The 18,270-nt window shown below is 44.5% G+C and overlaps 5 protein-coding genes across 6 annotated transcripts; 1 reads left to right on the top strand and 4 right to left on the bottom strand.

Moving 5' to 3' along the window:
* Nucleotides 1-3,435: 3,435 nt before the first annotated feature.
* On the bottom strand, nt 3,436-5,871 carry smpdl3a (sphingomyelin phosphodiesterase acid like 3A). Its single transcript, XM_037244845.1, has 8 exons — nt 5,670-5,871; nt 5,260-5,473; nt 5,038-5,182; nt 4,868-4,964; nt 4,626-4,789; nt 4,344-4,524; nt 3,977-4,101; nt 3,436-3,910 (listed from the first exon to the last, which is right to left on the bottom strand). Exons 1-8 carry the CDS (start codon nt 5,806-5,808, stop codon nt 3,578-3,580), a joined length of 1,398 nt encoding a protein of 465 aa, XP_037100740.1. The 5' UTR covers nt 5,809-5,871; the 3' UTR covers nt 3,436-3,577.
* Nucleotides 5,872-6,249: 378 nt separating this feature from the next.
* Nucleotides 6,250-7,700, bottom strand: LOC119118094 (fatty acid-binding protein, brain). Its single transcript, XM_037244846.1, has 4 exons — nt 7,544-7,700; nt 6,734-6,906; nt 6,564-6,665; nt 6,250-6,433 (listed from the first exon to the last, which is right to left on the bottom strand). Exons 1-4 carry the CDS (start codon nt 7,614-7,616, stop codon nt 6,383-6,385), a joined length of 399 nt encoding a protein of 132 aa, XP_037100741.1. The 5' UTR covers nt 7,617-7,700; the 3' UTR covers nt 6,250-6,382.
* A 765-nt stretch (nt 7,701-8,465) lies between these two features.
* On the top strand, nt 8,466-10,081 carry arv1 (ARV1 homolog, fatty acid homeostasis modulator). The gene is made up of 5 exons (XM_037244830.1): nt 8,466-8,606; nt 9,166-9,285; nt 9,347-9,500; nt 9,570-9,800; nt 9,863-10,081. Exons 1-5 carry the CDS (start codon nt 8,514-8,516, stop codon nt 9,970-9,972), a joined length of 708 nt encoding a protein of 235 aa, XP_037100725.1. The 5' UTR covers nt 8,466-8,513; the 3' UTR covers nt 9,973-10,081.
* A 1,077-nt stretch (nt 10,082-11,158) lies between these two features.
* On the bottom strand, nt 11,159-14,156 carry fam89a (family with sequence similarity 89 member A). The gene is made up of 2 exons (XM_037244831.1): nt 13,708-14,156; nt 11,159-12,901 (listed from the first exon to the last, which is right to left on the bottom strand). Exons 1-2 carry the CDS (start codon nt 13,954-13,956, stop codon nt 12,623-12,625), a joined length of 528 nt encoding a protein of 175 aa, XP_037100726.1. The 5' UTR covers nt 13,957-14,156; the 3' UTR covers nt 11,159-12,622.
* Nucleotides 14,157-15,446: 1,290 nt separating this feature from the next.
* LOC119118209 (sprT-like domain-containing protein Spartan) lies at nt 15,447-17,823 on the bottom strand. 2 transcript variants are annotated; one of them, XM_037245054.1, is made up of 5 exons: nt 17,402-17,823; nt 17,230-17,329; nt 17,008-17,136; nt 16,695-16,947; nt 15,447-16,556 (listed from the first exon to the last, which is right to left on the bottom strand). In XM_037245054.1, the coding sequence occupies exons 1-5, from the start codon at nt 17,647-17,649 to the stop codon at nt 15,823-15,825; spliced, it is 1,464 nt and encodes a 487-aa protein (XP_037100949.1). In that variant the 5' UTR covers nt 17,650-17,823; the 3' UTR covers nt 15,447-15,822. The 2 variants fall into 2 exon arrangements, with proteins under 2 accessions (XP_037100949.1, XP_037100948.1); XM_037245053.1 differs by having other exon boundaries at nt 16,695-17,136.
* Between the last annotated feature and the right edge of the window lie 447 nt (nt 17,824-18,270).

Raw genomic sequence — 18,270 nt, 5'->3', positions numbered from 1 at the left:
GTGTCGCCATTGCTCTGAAATGAAGCACGGTTGCCAGATTATCTACAGGGAAGCTGCAATTTGTCTGTAAATTTTTTGTTTTAGACCCGGGTTGAATTACACCTGTTATTATTATTATTTTTTAAATATATTTGACATCCAACACTTAATATTTGGATCCAATTATTTAAGATGACAGAAATTGATGGAAATGTACAGCAAAGCGACTCAAAACGTCACACTAGTTTTGAAAACCGACTCTAAAAGTGACAAATTGTTGCTAATTGATGAAATACGAAGATGAGACGTCGATAGACAAAGACGTTAGCTCCCCGACACGCCCATGACTCCCCCTTTCCTCCATTATGTGGAGTGAACTTAATGACCTCAATGATGGAATGATACAGGCAGAGGAGAATACTGATGGAGGGATTGAAGAAGAGGGATTAATAGGAAAGCTTCACCTCCGACTTCATCGCTCAGGGTGGCGGGTTGGCCGGCCCACTTCAAACGAGCACACGCACACAACACTCAAGTTCAATTACAACCTCCTCTTGAACCATTTGTAGCCCCTTTGTGCTCATCTCTGCATCAAGCCACAACATTGGTGCAATAATTAAGGCCCAACCGATAAATCGATTTAGAGTGCCTCGTTGTCACTTCGTGAAAAAGCCCCTTAGGCTGTGACAATAAGATCTATTCTACACACCATTTAAGAAGGTGTACCTAATGAAGCGTCTGGTGAGCAAGTTCACCGACGGAAACAACAAACGGTGGCACGGATGTGTGACTAGGGAGTAACCGATTGGCCGAGTGTGTGTATTTGTGTGTGTGTTGGTGTGGGGGGAATTGCTGCGCCCATTCAGACTTTGCGGGTTAGTAGTCCAACCGCAATCATAAACAAACACTCATAGACACACACTGGCACACACACACACTCACACATTGTTGATAAAGGAGTCCATTCAAGGCGGCTGACAAACGACAAATGAAGCATCAGACAAAAAAAAAAGAGAGTGGGAGAGAGCGAGAGAGAGAGAGAACCCCTGCCTCGACCCCCCCCATCATAGTCAGTCTCCATTATGGAGCGTGTGAGACTTGGCAGGAGGGTAATATCTCACGGGAGTCCCAAATGAAAAGAGCTTCATGAGTACGATGTTTCCTCCCCCCCTCCCATGGCTGAAAAACTTCACATTTTTGGCAACCATAATTGTGCGCGGTGACAATAGAAAATATGTCAGGAGGACAGGGAAAACACGCAAAGTGCACACACACACGCACAACTAGGAAATAAACACGACACGAATACTGTAGCAGTGAACTAGACAGGGGATTAGCTTTAGCGCGTGTCCAGCTAAATTACAAGTCCGAAAAATTTACAACATTGACATTGCTAATCGTTAATCTCGCTGAGCAGAGACTAAAGAAAAAGAGCTTTTACAAAATGGGATTAGTCTCAAACCAGAGGGACTAGGTTAGCGCAGGTCAAGTTGGAAATGTCACCTGGGGTCAACCTCGGGTACCCTACATTTTCCATCATAACAAACCTTTATCAGGATTGGGATTATCAATTTATATCAAACTAAGGTTATTGCTACGGACAATTGTTTTTTTTTTAGGAAACGAGAATCGTAATGATTGTTGTTTACGATCTTTTTCATAGTTGTAAATGTACTCGTGCACAACTTGTTTCCCCCAAAAAGTGGTCGGGGAGAAAAGAAAGACAAGCTTTGTTTGCACTCAACAGCGCCTCACTGATGTTACCGTGGCGACGGCCGCCCCAGCAACAGTCTTCGCTCACCCGCCAGTATGCTGTTACCACGGTTATGCGCCGAGCAAGGGATTGAGGAATTGGGGAGGGGGCGGGCGGACGGGGGGGGGGGTCTAAGCTGGGGTGTAAAGAGGTGAATTTCTCACCATTCATCATTCATCTTAACTTCTTTTTTCTTCTTCTGACACTTTCTGGACATTCTTTTGGGTCTTTTTAGAAGTTACACATGAAGCGATCGGATGTTCTAAAACTAAGGACTGTCAACGTTGGGGGCGGGGGCGCTAGAGTAGCCAGGGGGGGGCAAACAATAGCGCTGGAATGAGGCTGAGAACATTCAAAGCAGAAGTTGCCAGGGGGGCAAAGCGGGCTAAAGGGGGGGGTGAGTCAAATGAGGTCAGTGGCTGCTCTTTTCTTTTTCTAGCCGCACAACTTTAAACAGACAAACGCAACATTATATTCACTTCCTGCTCACGTGTGAGCATGTAAATACTGAATATCAAATTTAATTGAGGCTTTTGTGTTAGCCTAGCAAGCATTAGCTAATTGGATGATGGACGTTTCATAACTTGAGAAGACAATGAGGCTGAGTTGTTTGGATAAAGTGTTTTTATTTTATTTTTTTACTGTTTTGACAGTAGGATAAAAATGATTTGGCAATTGTACCATTAAGCGAACAAAATGTGCTTTTTATTTTTTTTCTTTAGCAGCAAAACTTGAACTCAAGTCATCAACTGGCAAGACGATTTCAGGATTAAAAAGACACCACCAGAATTAGCCGTCATCAATCATCCACTTTTACGTTCACATTTTGAATTCCTTGTGCTTCAGCAATCATGTACCGTTTTTTTCCGTGTATAATGCGCCCCCATGTATAATACGCACCCTAAAAATGGCATGTTGATGCTGGAAAAAAGCCTGTACCCATGTATAATACGCACCCAATTTTTTTTTTTTTTTTTTTTTTTAAGTCCCAATGATCGTCACACACGCAGGGAGGCAATGGGTCCCATTTTTATAGTCTTTGGTATGGTCTTAACTAGGCTGGATGTATTTTTTTTTTGTTGGCGTTGATTTCTCCGACTGCCCGTAAAGGCACCACCGCGATCAGATGAAAAGAGAGGAAAGTGACGTGCGGACATGTGAAAAAGGCGGCTCTGTATGGGAGAGACGTTGAAGAGGAATAAAAACACCCTTGGAAACCAAAACTTGCCCCTCGTCGTGACTCGGAGCCGCAACAAATGTTTCGGATTTGTGTAGGGTACATTGTGACAGCAAACGAGCAGGTGATCGAGCAAGCGTCTGATACGAGAGCATTGCGTTCGTATGGAGCGTGTTTGAAGTGAACAGCAGAGACGAAAGGAACATGGCAAAGTGTTGTGAAATAAAATATTACCTGTAATACGCATTTTGTTATTTGCTGATTGTATTAAACTATCACATTCATTGTCAGTCAAGAAGAGGACTATTATCCCTTCTTTGACGAAATGACCAGAGCACAGTACAAACACACTATTGTCGGTCAGTCCTGTTGTTGGTTTTGTTGTACCATGATTTTCTTAAAAAAAAAAAAAAAAAAAAAAAAAAAAAATTTAAAAAAATTTGTACCCATGTATAATGCGCACCCCAGATTTTAGGACAATAAATTAGTTAAATTTTGCGCATTATACACGGAAAAAAACGGTAATTAGCAATAATCGACAGACCCTAACCCCTATTTTGTCATGTTGCATGATGTTTCTCAAGCTAGCATCAACCTGATTGTACAAAATCTCAATCCTGCATTATAAAAATAGCAACTTGTCACCTTTGAATTGCATTAAAAGGAAATCAAAGAATGTCACTAGCGAGAGAATGACGATGATGTTGCTCTCCCACACAAGCCGAGTAGGAGCTCTGGTCCATGAAGAGCATGGCGCACAACTGAAGGAGCTTACACTCGCCCCGGCATGGCGGCAAGCCATCGAAACCAACCGTGAAGTGAGCAAAGTAGGTGTCGAACGCCGAGTTGGGCAGCACCCACAATTGCAGAGCCAGCCGGCGCAGACTGACCGGTCGCAGGTCCGGAAGGCTGAACGCTTTGGTCATGACGTACTCCAACTTCCAGTCGGCCCGTTGCTTGAGGTTAGCTTCGGTCAGGTTGAGGAAGTATTGCCAGATATCCTTTACATAAAAAAACACGATTGTTATTCATTTGTATGGTGATGGCAGGATGGATATGGGTCTTACCAAAATGCCAAAATCTTGTTTGTCGTAGAAATACAGTCGCACCGCTGGGTTGTTTGAGTACGTTTCCCAAGAGCTTTTGATGGGCGTTACCGCCGGAGATACAAACACAGAGTTCACAGCTTCACCTACACACATAAAAAAATATAATAATTCATTATCAACCACATTCTATTTATAATTTATAGAACTATGCCAAATTGACTATTTAATGTATTGTAAAATATCTGTGTGGGATGCTCCAAGGCTCAACCTCGGCTCCCCTACATTTCATTGGATTTTGTGGCCACTATATTAGGGACACTTGCTTGTTTTTTTTTATATGTTTTTGGATGATGTATATAACGCATTCACATTTTTCTGCTGTCACCTTTGTGGTCGAGGAGCACCATGACACTGTCTTTGTGCGTGTGTCCATAAAAATGTCCGGCAATCACATGACTGTAGCGCCTACAGATGTTGAGTAACCTCTCGTTGGGCTCATCCCTAATGGCCGTTAAGTTCCGGGTGAAGGGCAGGAATCCCAGTGGAACGTGAGCTATTATAAACACCTGCAGAAACATCAATCATGTTCCATGACTTGAGCTGAGTCAGCAATTTTGAAACTTGCAATCATCAACCATACATATTATGATTAATAATAACAAATGACCTTCTCCTTGTTGGCGTCGGCCTTTTCCAGTGTGTCCTCCAGCCACTCGAATTGTCCCGCCGGATCGCTCATGTTGACGGTGGCTTGGTTGGGACCGTAGTAGAGGATGCTGTTCACGCTTATTACTCGAATGCCCGTACGGACCAGCTGGGTGTAGAAACCCCCTGCGGCACCAGGACATAGTACCGACGTGAAACAGGCTACCAATATGACCAACAAGAAAAAAAAATGACATAAGTCACCTTGTGAGAGAGTTTCCAGTGCTTGGTCTTCCAGCCAGGGCTTCCACAAGCGTGCAGCAGCCTTGTAGATGTCGTTGGTGGACGTCGGCAACTGATCCTGACAACACACGCGTATCCAAAATATATATATAACAAGCATACATACGTGCTTTTGAAAAAGTGCTGGCTACCTGCGGCCAGTAGTCATGGTTTCCAATGGCGGGAAAGACGGTGACGTTCGGGAAGTGTTGTCGGATTGTTTGGGTCAAGTTGCTCAACACCTGGATCACCATTGACGTGGATAGTTCACTTACAGGAACGTGAGGTGGACTGTCTCTGGAGTAGTCATTATTCAATTAAAAAATTATTATCGAATTGGATTAATGATTCAGTCCTATAATCTGTGACAGTACCCGGTCCAAATGAAGAAGTCATTGGGTTGCACAAGGCTCTTTATGTGCATGAAGGCCGACTGGATGAGACTGTAAGGCGAGTCGCACACATAGTCCCCAAATGGACCGGCACCGGTGGCGGGCACCCCTTTGGAGGAGAAACACACCTTGGTGGGGTCCGGCGCCAGGTTGTAGGTGGGGTCCAAATGTAGGTCGGTGATGTGCCAGAACCTTCCTGGTATAAAAATAATTGTTCAAAAAAAAACCTGCAGGTTGTGAACACTTCTGGAATGCACTGCAAATTAATTCTGCAACACCACTTTAAACGACTCGATGCTTTCAAAGTCAGTAGAACAGCTTTGATTTTTGTCCTGCATGGAAATCTGTGCACGGCGGTGCAAACTTGTTCTTTGGGAGGTGTCACGACTCACCTGCGTGCACCGGTTCGGCTACTCTTCCCGGGGGGGCCGCCTCAAAGCGTTCAGCGGTGCATAACAGGAGAACAAAATAGGCCAGTGGCGTCTTCATGTCGTTAAAAGGGAACCTCGGCGTGTAAAACAACGATTGCATATCTTCACATCTTTTAGTTGACGAAAAACCGGAAGTTGTAGTGGTCAGCCTGTCACGTGACTCAGTGTTTCAAAAGACGGGGCGTGGTTTAGCTGGATTGACGGCCTGGCTGGTTCCGTAACTTCCAGTAAAACGCACTCAACTATGTCGTCCAACCTGATGTGACCTGTTTGTATCATGCAACTGTATAATTATTGAGGAAAAAAAAGTCGTTCAACCTGCTTGTTTATTCTTCTTGTTAATTTTTTTTTTGGGCAGGGAGTAAAACCTTTTAATTATGTCCACATAAAAACTAGATATTATTTAATAAATAGGCTAACAAGTAACAAGCCATATTGTTATACCTCTTGAGGTCAAAATTAAATACATCTCCTCAACTACTAATATAGCAATTTAACCATTTGTTATCCACTGATAAAAACAGATGAGACGAGTCAAATGATTTCCTTATGTTTTATTCCCCACATTTGCAGAGATGAATGTGTCACATTTTTTCATATAAAAAAATCTTTTTAAAAAAACGTGCAGCTTTTGAGGAGGAAGACAATGATGAAGAAGTGGTGCAAACTGGCCTCTACGCCTTCTCGTAGGTGCGCACTGCATGGATATCCTCGAAGGTCAAGTTCTGGATCAGCAAAAGGAAAAGGTCACTACAGGGTTTTTTCAACTGAGAAACTTCATTCAAAAAATTAGGAACAATTTGGGAGCAGCAGAATGAGGTCGATTCAACTTTTGGAAACTTATTATCATCTCACCATGACCAACTTTCCATCCTTGATCTCCCTGACGAACTTGGTCTCCTTGCCGTCCCACTTCTGCACGTGGACCAGCTTGTCTCCGTCCATGCTCACTGTGGACTGCAAAGGAAATGATGGGAAGTATTTTTGCTTCCTGTGTGCTTCAGTGTTGCTTGGCGTGTTCTTACCTTGCAGTTCCTGTCGTCAGCGGTGGTCTCATCAAACTCTTCCCCTAACTTGAAGGAGATCTCGGTGTTCTTGAAGGTGCTCTGCGTGCGGATGATCACCTTGTCGCCTTCCTGGCTGATGATGACGGTGGGCTTGGTCACGTTGCCCACCTGCCGGGTGGCGAACCCCACGCCTGGGAAGGAAGACGCCCGGAAGCACATGCTTAAACCATTATGAATATTAATATCAGTTAATAAAAGTGCCGTATGTGTATTTTTGCTCCACAGCATGGCTCTTAAGAAAGTGATAGCTGAGAAGAACGACGTACAGTACTCCATTGGCTATATTTATTTTCATATTTATATTTATATTTATATCTAGCTTGCTAACTGCATGCCACAAGCGCGTCGGATAAGCGCTGATGCGGAATAAGGCGCTTGAGTTTTCATAAAGTGGGGGAGGGGAGACTCACGCCAGACTAAAGTGTGTTTTACTGAAAAAATAAACAAAATGTTCTACATAGTTCTCAGTCATCACATATTTTCTACAAATATCTTCAAGCATGTTTCATTTATTCATAAACTAATCTCTGAATTTGCTTTCCAGGTTGTTCAAGTCCATCTTTGTCCTACAGTTCAGCACATGAGTAGAACAACTGTTACAAGTAACTAGTTCACCATTACTGTGTGCCATTTCTGCACACTACTAGGACAACTCCAAGTCACTAGTGCGGCAAAACTGCATTTGTTGGCAAGTGCATGCGACTAGTGCATTCCAGAATCTCACTAGTTAACATCCAGCACTTCACCAGTTGCACTCGAGCTACTCACCAAGAGCTTTCATGTAGTCATCGAAGTTGTCGCTGTCCACCAGCTTCCAAGTGGCGCAAAAGGCATCGACCATGTTGAAGGTTTTTGGGTGTGCTGAGCAGGCTGAAGGTCTGACAAGAAGCGCGGGGCACCCCTCCAGGGCTCTTATTGGGGGCCCCCATTAGTATGCAGGCAGGTGGGCAGGGCCCAGCGGCTCTTTAGCTCAGGAGACTTTTTTGCTGGACTGCCATTGGTCCCAAAAATGGGTCACGGGCCAACTGAACCCCCAGGAAAGAAGTCCAAATTAGCCCAGTGGAGTGATTAATGTCATTAGCACCATTCAGGCTGTGAGTGGGGCAGAAAAAAAAAGAACATGTTGTAATGGGAACAGGAATGTGAATGTCTTTTATTGCAGAAAAGATGCCTTTATTCCCAAAAAAGCACCTCTGTCTATTTCTAATAAGTACGCATTTTGTTCTTGAAAAATAAGACTTTATATTTGTAATTAATAGGCCTTTTGACATTTGAGAAAAAATAGCAATTAAAACATGTGCTTAAGCAGACAACCTAGTTGAATTCCATGAATTTTCTTTTCATTTATAAACGCTGAACTGTAAAACTTGATGTTTTTAATGTATTTTTAATCACGCAAAGCACTTAGCGAGAGCCTGCAGGGCAAAAATACCCATACACCTAATGCACTGGACTTTGTAACCAGTAAATTGATGGTGGGAGGATGTTTTGTATTGCTCTGTCGCCATCTCGCGGTCAATATTTGAAGTACATGCTTAAACCATATAAACCGTGAATTTCTGCCCCGCAGCAACGACGTGTGCAGTACAAGCGTACTCGTTTGCAGTACTCCATGGGCTACATTTACATTTATAATGTTTAACTTCGTAAGTTAAATTTATCCGTGAGTAATAAGAACTTTTATTTTGAAAGGACACTATCGTTGTTTACTTCCGGGTTCGTATAGTAGGTTAGAAGAATGGCATCTTGCTTCAGATGCATCGAGTGTAATGAAAAAGCGACGGAATTGCACCGTGATTACTCCAACGGGATCCTGAAGATCACATTATGCGTGTGTTATATTCTAATATCTTCCCATTTATTTGTTTGGCTGGCTTGAAATAAAATATCGTCGCTCCTCGGATTTACGACGGCGGAATGACATGCTACTTGCCAGCACATCACCGATTGTTTTATAATTACGATCTACAAGTATTATTCATAAAAATATTTGGTCCGGACTACGTATTGAATTTCCCAGTGTGATTTCTTTCAGGTTTATGTTAATGTTTTGTCCATATTGCCAACAGTTTAGGGGTTGATTCCACAAGGGGGCGCAAATTCCTATATAAACGTCATTTTGTCATAAAATGAGGATTTTATTTTTTGTTTTTAGTAACTGCTTTCAAAGTTGCCTGTCCTAGCAGTACTTACTAAATATTTTAGTTATTTGAATCAACGTGAATCAACTGACATTTTACAAATGTCACAATCAAAAATCATTTCATGTAGGAATTTGATTTTTAATTCCCAATCCCAGCCATACTGCCCTGTGTGGCTGCATATATTGCACGTCCAAAACAGCCCACTATCCTCATTCTAACTCGGGTCCTTTCCCTTCCCATCTTTAGGGTTCCTGCCAGAAGCCAGTAGACAAGTACATCGAATACGATCCAGTCATCATCCTAATCGATGCAGTCTTGTGCAAGACTCAGGCCTTCAGACACATTTTGTTCAACACGAGCTGGGATGTAAGTAAACAAGAAACCCAAATGCCATTCATTGCCAAATGCTACAACCGTCTGCCACCAGATCCACTGGAAGCTGTGCATGTTCTGCCTGCTGTGCGAGGCCTACCTCAGGTGGTCGCTCCGGCACAGCTCGGAGTCCAGCGATGACCCCGCTGACATCATCAGATACACCAAGGAGTGGGAGTTCTACGGCATGGTGACCTTGGCCGCGCTGGGTACGACAACCGGACTGAACGCAGGAATTCAACTTTGAAGGATTGGCGTTACCTGTCCTGTACATTTAGAGCTGCTGGCGTTCTGCGGCGGGGTGCTGTTTGTCCTGAGGGCGGCGGTGATGTCATCCAGTTACGGCGGAGGAGACGTGGATCTCAATCTCCTTCTGAGAGCTCTTTTGCTGTCCTGCTATGGAAAAGTCCTCCTGGTGCCCGCCGTCATCTGGGAACACGACTTCCTGCCGCTCTGCCTCGGCTTCATCAAAGTCTTTGTGCTCACCTCAAACATGCAAGCCGTGAGAGGTCAGTGACAGCCTCGTGTGCGTGTCGGAGAATGGTGTCAAAGTAATTTTTTTTTTTCTCAGTGATCCTTAACTGCAGCAAGAGCTTGGCGTTGTGCTCCGTGTGCGTGGGCCTGCTGTCAGAGACTTTGGCGGCTCGGATGTGTCAAACCGTAGCAGCTGCATTTCATTAAATGACCCTCATTTTTGTAATAAAAAAAAAAAAAATGTACAAATGCCTTTCTAAGATATTTATGTATTTTGTAATGACAAATGTTTACCAATAAAAGTCTTATGTCAATTACTTGAAAATATTTTTTGCATCGCTAGGATGTAGCTGCTTGCCATTGCGTCAGCACATTTCATATTTGTCATTCCTTTGTGCAGGTGTGCCGAATGTTGACACCCAAGTCGGCTATGAAAAACAAAAATAACAAAGCACAATGATACAAAACATGGACATACATTTATGTGGAGAAAAGCACCGTGACATGACGACGACCATAGAGTGAGCGCACGCCCCACCGCCGCCACAAGATTGGAGAACCTTGGATGTGGCGTGGCGGCAAAGATTATGTTAATCTGCTCTAATCCGCAGACTGCTGCAGCACAAACATGCACTCACTCACAAGTTCCTCTTTTCATCAATTTGCTCACATTGCCGGCTGCACTCTACTGATTACATTCGAATGCAGGGAATATGCAAAGTGGGTCATTTGCATACACGCTACACACAATCGAATTTAGCAGAATTGTGTTGGACTCCTCTACATTTATTATTGTGCCTTTTTTCCCCTAATTTTTTGGTAGAGGCATAATTTTGCTTTCTGTTGCTGCACCAACTGTTCCAATCTCAGTTTCTTAAAATGTAATAAAATTGCCAGTAGAATAAATGTAAAATAATTCAGTTCTCCCCCAAATAGCACTTTTGAAACAACGGATTAAGAAAAACGGACGCACAAACGCTTTGACCCACTTGTGCATGTGCGAGTTATGCTCATCAATAGTTGGCAAAGCGCCTCCGGTGAAGGCGGCTGAGGCTTCAAAGGCACCAAAATGCAGATTGACGCATTGAAATGCACAGCACGCAACGATGCGTTCAAGGAACAGCGAGAAAGTAGGCCAGAAGATGCGCATCGAGGAGGAGCACATCCTGCACCCTCCTTGTGTAGATTTGAGCGTGTGTGGTTTTCATGACCAAATTGGCCTTGACTCGACCAATTTGTAGACCAAGATTTCGATTATTTGGCTGAATCAATTTCCATTGGGCAGATAAACAAAAATCAGATTTTTTGGTTAATTCTAGATCTTACATCGGTGGAACAATTATTTGCTAAAAATTAGGGTTGGCCTTTTTTGCAAAAAGACAAAACTGCGTGGAAACATATGTACTCCTTTTATTAAACTGATCTCAGCCAGAAAAGCAGCAGCGGTGTGGTTGTTTACAGATGAATGACACCACGTCGCAATTACAATGCGCAACAAACAGCAGAAGAAGAAAAAAAGAAAGACATTTTCCCCTGAAAAATGCTACAATCTGGAAGCTAGCTAGTGTTAGCAGCGGGAAGATTCATTTGATTTCAGGCTGATTTTGAAAGAGCATCTCTTGTGAATGCTACTAAAGTTGGATGTTAGCATAAACTTGTAGCTTTTCTTTACAACCCCCCCCAAAAAAAATAACTAGCACACACATGCAAATGTTTAACTTATTGTAAGACTTGTTCTGCAACCTGACAAACATACTTGAGCTATCGATGGTGAGAAACGAAGTATTGCTGTGAGCTGGCGCTAACATGTTAGCATCAAGCTGCTGGTGTCGAATTACAAACGTTCTCATGTTATTTTGAACGGTCGTTGCATTTTGTATGTGTGCAAAGGCACTGCTAGTGAAGACATCCAATGAGCGTGTGCATGGTTTGTAGGATTTCACTGCGATGATTTGTTGAGACGTTTGCACAGGTGACACAAAAGGACAAAAAAAACATTCAATAATACATTACGACAAAGTGGTTTTGATATGATGCCGATAAAGATTATTAGGTTGTACACTTGCATTGGATCGGGTGTACCTAATGAACCACTGAGTAAATGGACATTTACTTTTGCGCATCTGTAACGTAATTTTTTTTTTTTTAGCTCTGCTAATATCGATTATTAGCATGAGCTAAAGGCACAGCTAACCGTGCGCTACGGTGTGGAGACATTCTTGGAGATTTTTGCAAAATTAGCTATGTTTTTGCCTAGCGCTGCACTGTCTTTGGTCATCTGACGTCTAGACACAAATGATGACAACGAATCGACGGTGTCGCTAACGTAAGGTCGCTTCACGTAACGTGACGTAGAAAATGACCCTGTATTCAGATGTTAACTATGAACACGCAAAATGTTTCATTCTTGCGAGCACTTTTACAAATTTGTGCTTGCCGAATGGTCTGATCGCTCCGACGTCCCTCTTGATATCATTGCGATTGGTTTGGTTAACAAATTACTTCTCGGCTGCAAATCTTTCCCGATACTCCCTGGAGCAGATATTGTGTTTTTTTATAATATATAATAAATAATAAAACTTTGCCCAAACACTTACATGTAAACCCTGCCGGATGGCGTAAGTAACCGGCATATGTTTATAATAAGATAACACATCTAACATACATACAGTATATTACTAATCTTTTTTTTCTCTTTTTTTATAAGTAAACAAGTTTGATTCGACTCCATCGAGTGCGATGAAGCTCCAAGCTGGGCCCCTTGCAGCATTACAGTTTGACCACAGGGGGCGCCGAAATGAGGCTTGGGCATTACATTCCCGGTGCAAATGTAAGAAAATACCAGACGAAGGAGGCCTCAGATGGTGACCCGGAAGGACTCCCAGCTGTCGTCTTTGCTGACCCCGCCGTCGCTGGTGCCTACCCCCGCCATGCCGTTGCCGTCCGGGTGCTCGTCGGTGGGCGTGGCGCCCGGCTCGGCGTAGTACTCGTCGTCCTCGTCGAAGTAGCCGTTCTCCATCATGCCGAGGCCGGAGGCGGCGCTCAAGTCCTGGCAGCTGCCCTTGTACTCCTGGATGGACTCGTGCAGCGACCATAGCTGACACAGCAGGGACATGTCCTGTTGACGTAAGCCCACCTGAAGGGCGGCACAACAGCAGAACATTTTTCTTTCAATTCACATTTGAATGTTACTAAAAATAGCCGTGCTCTTGGTTTGACTGTGTGTGTGCTTTGAGGAGAAATGTAGAGTGTCACAGGCGAACCAGAGTGCCATGACCCGAGGTTGACTGTGTTGCTCGAGACAACAAATCACCGGCGTGCGAGTCGGGACTGTTCAAACAACTTCAGACTCGACGTAAATTGTGACCACTCAATAGTGCGGCGGCCGCGGGCCAAAAGCGAACAGATAAGCCTTGACCCGAGGGCTTGCAAATAGGATTGGAGCAGAGCTTCTCTCCTGCGCCTGGCAAATGAGATGATGTTTTTTATCAAGTGAGTGACTGTCAGCAGATCCACCGGGGAGGTTTTTACGAGAGCTGGTCTGGATTTTATTGACAGGGAAAACCCTGGCTGCAGGCAAGGAAGTGAGGGGCGGGGGGGGGGGGGGCTACATGTCAAACATTCTTTTGTGCACTATGAAAACCTGCCAGGTCAAGTTTAACATGGAAATTGTAAAACAGCTGTGCATTCAGAAGAGCAGGAATTCTAATCAAACAAGGACGGATTCACTAGAAATGACATAAAGCTGTGCAAGTTTGCTATTTAAATCACATATAATTAGGGAGTCAAACAACTTAGTCATTAGTCAGTCAGATGAGCTCAAAACATTTGAAAGTTGCCATTTGCTTTGATTTAGCAGTTTCTTTCCCGTAATAGCCCAATATTAACAAAAATGATATACAATTTAAAGCAATTAAATGACCGAAGCTCCAAATAGGTTACCATCTCTTTCCGCAGCAGAGCCAGGGCGGCGTCGAGGTTGGCCGGCTTGCTGGCCAGCAGGCTGTCAGCGTTGTTGCGTCCTCGGCTCAGGTCGTCCTGGATCATGGTCTTCTTCACGTACATCCGCTCCATGTCCCTCCACGAGCCGCCGCTCGAGTTGAGCAAGCCGCTAAGGCTCTTGGGCAGCGGCGGCAGCCCGTCGATGCACGCCATTCCCCCTGCCGAGCCGTTGGCCGACTTCCCGTTCATGGCAACGTGAAAGGGACCAAGCCGAAGGTGGTAAATGGAACTTTTACAAATCACACTGACGGAGGGAGGGAAGCTGCTGTTAATTCACACACAAAAAAGCAAATCCGGCAGACTCCACGTTCCACCGACACGAATAGAGTCGCTAGTGTACCGTGCTGCCTATCGTTGGCGACGCCATGTCAAGTCGAATGGAAGGAGGAGCAGCACTTCCGCTCTACGTTTCAAATGACAAAGACTCTTCAAAGGATTACGCAATAGTCAAATACTTTTTTGCGAGTGTATGTTGGACTGTTTAATTTTATTTCAACATATTAGGTCATCTGATTTATAAACAAAATGCTCTCGATCCAACTGAGCACTTTTGCGAGGAAACTAAAGTACTCTAAGATTTTATTTTTTGGTCAATTTCCGGTCCCGGTCTTGTTGGTTCCGTTAACCTGACGCTGAGTAAAATCAACTTCCTGTGCTTTACACTGCGTGCTGGGCGTCTCCCCTGCAGCCCCCCCCCCCCCCCCCAAAAGAAAAAACTCAAAACAAACAAAAAACATAAAAAATGTTTTCCCATCTTTTTTAAACCTTTGTTTTAATAATTTAAATGAAATTAGATTTTAGTTTGATAAAAAGCGGTGCCTTTTGATTTACAACCACGTAATTGCTTCTAAGTGAGTTGTGTATATTTTTGCATTTTAATCCATCATGTTCATTTCAAGCAATAAATCTGTGTGTATGTGTGCATGAGAGACAATAGTACAAAAGACAGATGGTAGGCTTCACTCCCAGCACCGCCAGCGGGGCCTGGCACCACAATAACAGGACAATAATATTGAAAAGAGTTCACAAAGGTCACATGCACACACAAGAGTACCAAGTGTGTTGCTGCCCTGCAGGCCCAACATCGACTCTCTATGCTTGTGTCCTGAAAAGTTAATCCTTATTTCTCTGTACAGTGTAAAAAGGCATTATTATTATTATCATCACAGTATGTTGACACTAGAGGATTAAGGACGTGCAAAGGGACCCCCTGGTAGGGGTGCACGCAAACCCCAGGAGGCTTCTGCTAATCCACTGCCATAAAAAGAACAAGTTTGCATCAGTGGCTAATAAGCATAAATAAAGATGGATTATCTGAGCCACTTTATTTTAGGCAATGTGACAATTTGCACGTAAGCAGCTTCTAGTTAGCTGGTTACTAGGCTTTGAATGATTTTTTTTTCTATAAATAATGCATCAGAGCAGAGCTGTCTCCCCCCCGCTAGTGACTAAAAATGCACTTTTATGAGCCATTTCTCTTCTTCCATTTGGACCAGCAGCTGGTCTTCTTACACTGTTGACCTATGACCCCTACCCGCCCAAATACCCCCCACCCCAGAGGCACCCCTTTACTTCCAGACAACCACCAAGGGATTAAATATTTCAAACAAAACAAAAAGGCAACAACTCAAGCAGCTTTTATGAGTCAAGTTTACACAAATGAGCACCTGAAATATAGATTGCATTGAAAAAACTTTATTAACACTTCTAACTGTGAAAACGCATAAAAGCTTAACAATATACAAATTTGTACAAACATGTAAAAAGTTAATTTAGTAACATAAAATGAATAAACAGCAAGAAAACGTGAGTCTCGCCAAAAGCCACCGAGTCTCTTCCTGCTGAATAGCAGCCACAACAACGCAGTGTTTTCCTAATTGTGTATCAAAATCTTTGGTGTGAAAAGTTGGCCGACAAAGACTTCAAGTAAAAAGCAACGCGTCTCATCTTGAAGGCAAACCAAAGTGCCTTGAACAGTGTGGAAACCACAAGCACAATAATGAAAATATTTTTGAGAAACTAAACTCTCTTCTAACAGTGCCTCATCCTCGCGCCTCAGCAGAGGCAGGAGTCCAGGTGCTGGTTGATGCTTGACTCCTGCACGCTGGCCTGACAGACGGGACACATGACCATCACCGGCAAAGACGAGGATGAGGCGGCGGCAGCGGCGTGGCTGCTTGTTGGGGGCGATTCCGTAATGTCTATGGTCTCCACCTTCAGCCTCTTGTTGAAGAGCTCAAAAATGCCAGTTGGGTCGTCCAGAGGTCTCTTCTTCCACTGAGGCGTGTTGGCGGCGGTGTTGCCCGACAAATACTTGGGCGACGACATGGACGTATCGCTATTATTAAAAGTGGTTGGAGTCGGCCATTTGGTGATGAATGAATTGGGAGACTTGTTGAAAAACATATCAACGGACATCTGCTTCAGTCCGCCCGGTTCTTCACGCTTGCTGAGACCAGGATTACCGTCGCCTATGCTAACGTTGCCACCTTCCCCAGTACCGCCAACGGCGTTATCGCGAACAGGCCTTTGGATCTTAACCGGCGACCCGTTAATGTTGACAAAGGCTCTAATGTTAGCGACCGATTTCTTGGCGGGCACCTTGTGACCCTGCGTCGCCGGCGCTATGACGGTGGGAAAGACTCGCCCCAAAGGCGACGACGGTGTGACGGGTTTACTGACAGTGGAGGAGGCGGGGCCAGCTGGCTTGATCACGGAGGAGGATGAGGTCCCGCCCAGGACGAAGCCTTTACCGCTGAAAGCCATCACATCCCGAATGTCCCGACTTCCTGAAATTGACAAGAGGAACAAAACACAGTAGAATCAATCAAAGCACAGCTATATAAATTAGTGACACCAAACCAATATTCATTTGCAATGTGAACTGAATAAAAAGATAGACCAACAAAATCTAAAAAAGACAATACCTGCTGGCTTTTCAACGGCGGGCACCTTCTTGGCCTCCTTCTTTTTGCCATAGCCCTCGGGCTCCTTCACTTTGGTGTAGGTACCCCCGCACGTCCTCTGGTGGTCCCCCCACCAAGGGTCCTGGGCCGAGGGGGCCCGATTCATAGCCCTTTTGACGAAGCCCAAGTAGGGCTTGCGCGTCTGGCATGGCCCGTCGCAGCGCCACCAGTGCTGGCGGTATGCGTCCACCTCGTCGTTGAAGCTGTGGAACACCTGCAGGGAAAAAATAACAATGATGGTGTGAAGAGAGAGGAGGCGGGCGGAGGGGCTTACCGTGATGTTGGCGCCGCTGTGTTTATTAATGCGGTTCATGTGTTTGCAGAACTCGGGCCCGTGGCCGTCGCGGTCTCGGTTGTTCTGCGTCACGAACAGCAGCGCGTGGATCATCTCGTGCAGCAGGGTCTGACCATGCAAGAACATCCATCCGTGTATTTTTTGGGAGCTTTATCCATCAGCCCTAATACAGGACACTCAAGCGGGCTATGGTGCTCTCACCTCCACCAGGTCTTTACGGGGTCTGAGCTTGAGCAGAGGCTCGCTGAGTCTGATCGAACAAAGTCCACCACGTCCTTCATAAGAACACACACCTGCACACCTGGCAACAATGTTGTTATTTATTCCAGCTACTGGAAACTTTTAGCAGATTTTTTTAAAATGCACTACTTACAGTGTCATCCTAGGACTCCACTTGACCTCCACCCCACTCAATTTGCCCCAGAAGAACCTGTCGTTGAACTCCAGGAACATCGCGCGGACGTCGGGTGTGGGGTCCAGCGTCTCCCACGACGCGTCCACGACAGACAGCGGTCTCTCGGGCTTCCAGGGGACAAGCGGCCCGGTGTCCATCTCCACGTCGTTCGCTTCATTGTCGAACTGCTCCTGAAGCTGCAGGGCGAGCACATAGTCGTCATTCATGTCTAAATCCGAAGCCTCCCAAAAGTGACACCCCCACTGGCAACTTTAAGAGCGCCAATCAGGTTGGAACTCACTGGCAATTTAATGTCAAATTAAAATGTTATAAACGAAAACACGAGAAAATGAACGACTAGCTACACTGTTTACATCGGGAATGCCGCCAGATTGTGAAGAACAGTGCTGTGTAGGACGACTGAATCCGGCATTGATTTCAAAATAAAACGTGTTTACCCAAAAAAGGTGGCGGTCATGGTGACTAAACATCAACAATCATCAAATTTTACGAGCATGAATAATTTTCATGAATTGTTGCCCTAGATGTTTTGAGTAAATTTGATAAACCACATGAATAATAACCTTACAATATTGAATCACTTTGCTTTTACGTCTAAGTAACGAGATGGAGACGAGCTTCCGTATCCGGAAGTCAATGGGACAACCAAAACACACCCGACATTATTATTGCTCCCAAATACCAGGACACATTAAAACGGTCGTTTTTTTTAATGACCGATTCGCACTAACAGAGAAACGTCTTTTAAGTTGAATACGCTTCATAATGTTCACAAATACATATTCAGAAATCTTTGTCGACTCTTGTATGCTTTATTGTTGGCCATC

The sequence above is a fragment of the Syngnathus acus genome, chromosome 24 (assembly GCF_901709675.1).
Source record: "Syngnathus acus chromosome 24, fSynAcu1.2, whole genome shotgun sequence".
NCBI classification, from domain to species: domain Eukaryota; kingdom Metazoa; phylum Chordata; class Actinopteri; order Syngnathiformes; family Syngnathidae; genus Syngnathus; species Syngnathus acus.
The sequence above is the reverse complement of the archived record's forward strand: the minus strand, read 5'-3'. Positions and strand labels throughout refer to the sequence as shown.

What these genes read in the sequence shown, in the direction of transcription:
- smpdl3a (XM_037244845.1), bottom strand. Translation starts at nt 5,808, where the DNA reads ATGCAATCGTTGTTTTACACGCCGAGGTTCCCTTTTAACGACATGAAG. An exon ending in ACCATGACTACTGGCCGCAG is followed by an intron (nt 4,965 to 5,037) that starts GTAGCCAGCACT and finishes GTGTGTTGTCAG; the next exon opens with GATCAGTTGCCGACGTCCAC. An exon ending in ACTGGAAACTCTCTCACAAG is followed by an intron (nt 4,790 to 4,867) that starts GTGACTTATGTC and finishes CTGGTGCCGCAG; the next exon opens with GGGGTTTCTACACCCAGCTG.
- LOC119118094 (XM_037244846.1), bottom strand. Translation starts at nt 7,616, where the DNA reads ATGGTCGATGCCTTTTGCGCCACTTGGAAGCTGGTGGACAGCGACAAC. An exon ending in TGACTACATGAAAGCTCTTG is followed by an intron (nt 6,907 to 7,543) that starts GTGAGTAGCTCG and finishes CTTCCTTCCCAG; the next exon opens with GCGTGGGGTTCGCCACCCGG. An exon ending in CTGACGACAGGAACTGCAAG is followed by an intron (nt 6,666 to 6,733) that starts GTAAGAACACGC and finishes TTTCCTTTGCAG; the next exon opens with TCCACAGTGAGCATGGACGG.
- arv1 (XM_037244830.1), top strand. Translation starts at nt 8,514, where the DNA reads ATGGCATCTTGCTTCAGATGCATCGAGTGTAATGAAAAAGCGACGGAA. An exon ending in GGTGACCTTGGCCGCGCTGG is followed by an intron (nt 9,501 to 9,569) that starts GTACGACAACCG and finishes CTGTACATTTAG; the next exon opens with AGCTGCTGGCGTTCTGCGGC. An exon ending in AAACATGCAAGCCGTGAGAG is followed by an intron (nt 9,801 to 9,862) that starts GTCAGTGACAGC and finishes TTTTTTTCTCAG; the next exon opens with TGATCCTTAACTGCAGCAAG.
- fam89a (XM_037244831.1), bottom strand. Translation starts at nt 13,956, where the DNA reads ATGAACGGGAAGTCGGCCAACGGCTCGGCAGGGGGAATGGCGTGCATC. An exon ending in CTCTGCTGCGGAAAGAGATG is followed by an intron (nt 12,902 to 13,707) that starts GTAACCTATTTG and finishes GCCGCCCTTCAG; the next exon opens with GTGGGCTTACGTCAACAGGA.
- LOC119118209 (XM_037245053.1), bottom strand. Translation starts at nt 17,649, where the DNA reads ATGAATGACGACTATGTGCTCGCCCTGCAGCTTCAGGAGCAGTTCGAC. An exon ending in TGGAGTCCTAGGATGACACT is followed by an intron (nt 17,330 to 17,401) that starts GTAAGTAGTGCA and finishes CATTGTTGCCAG; the next exon opens with GTGTGCAGGTGTGTGTTCTT. An exon ending in CCCGTAAAGACCTGGTGGAG is followed by an intron (nt 17,137 to 17,229) that starts GTGAGAGCACCA and finishes TTGCATGGTCAG; the next exon opens with ACCCTGCTGCACGAGATGAT.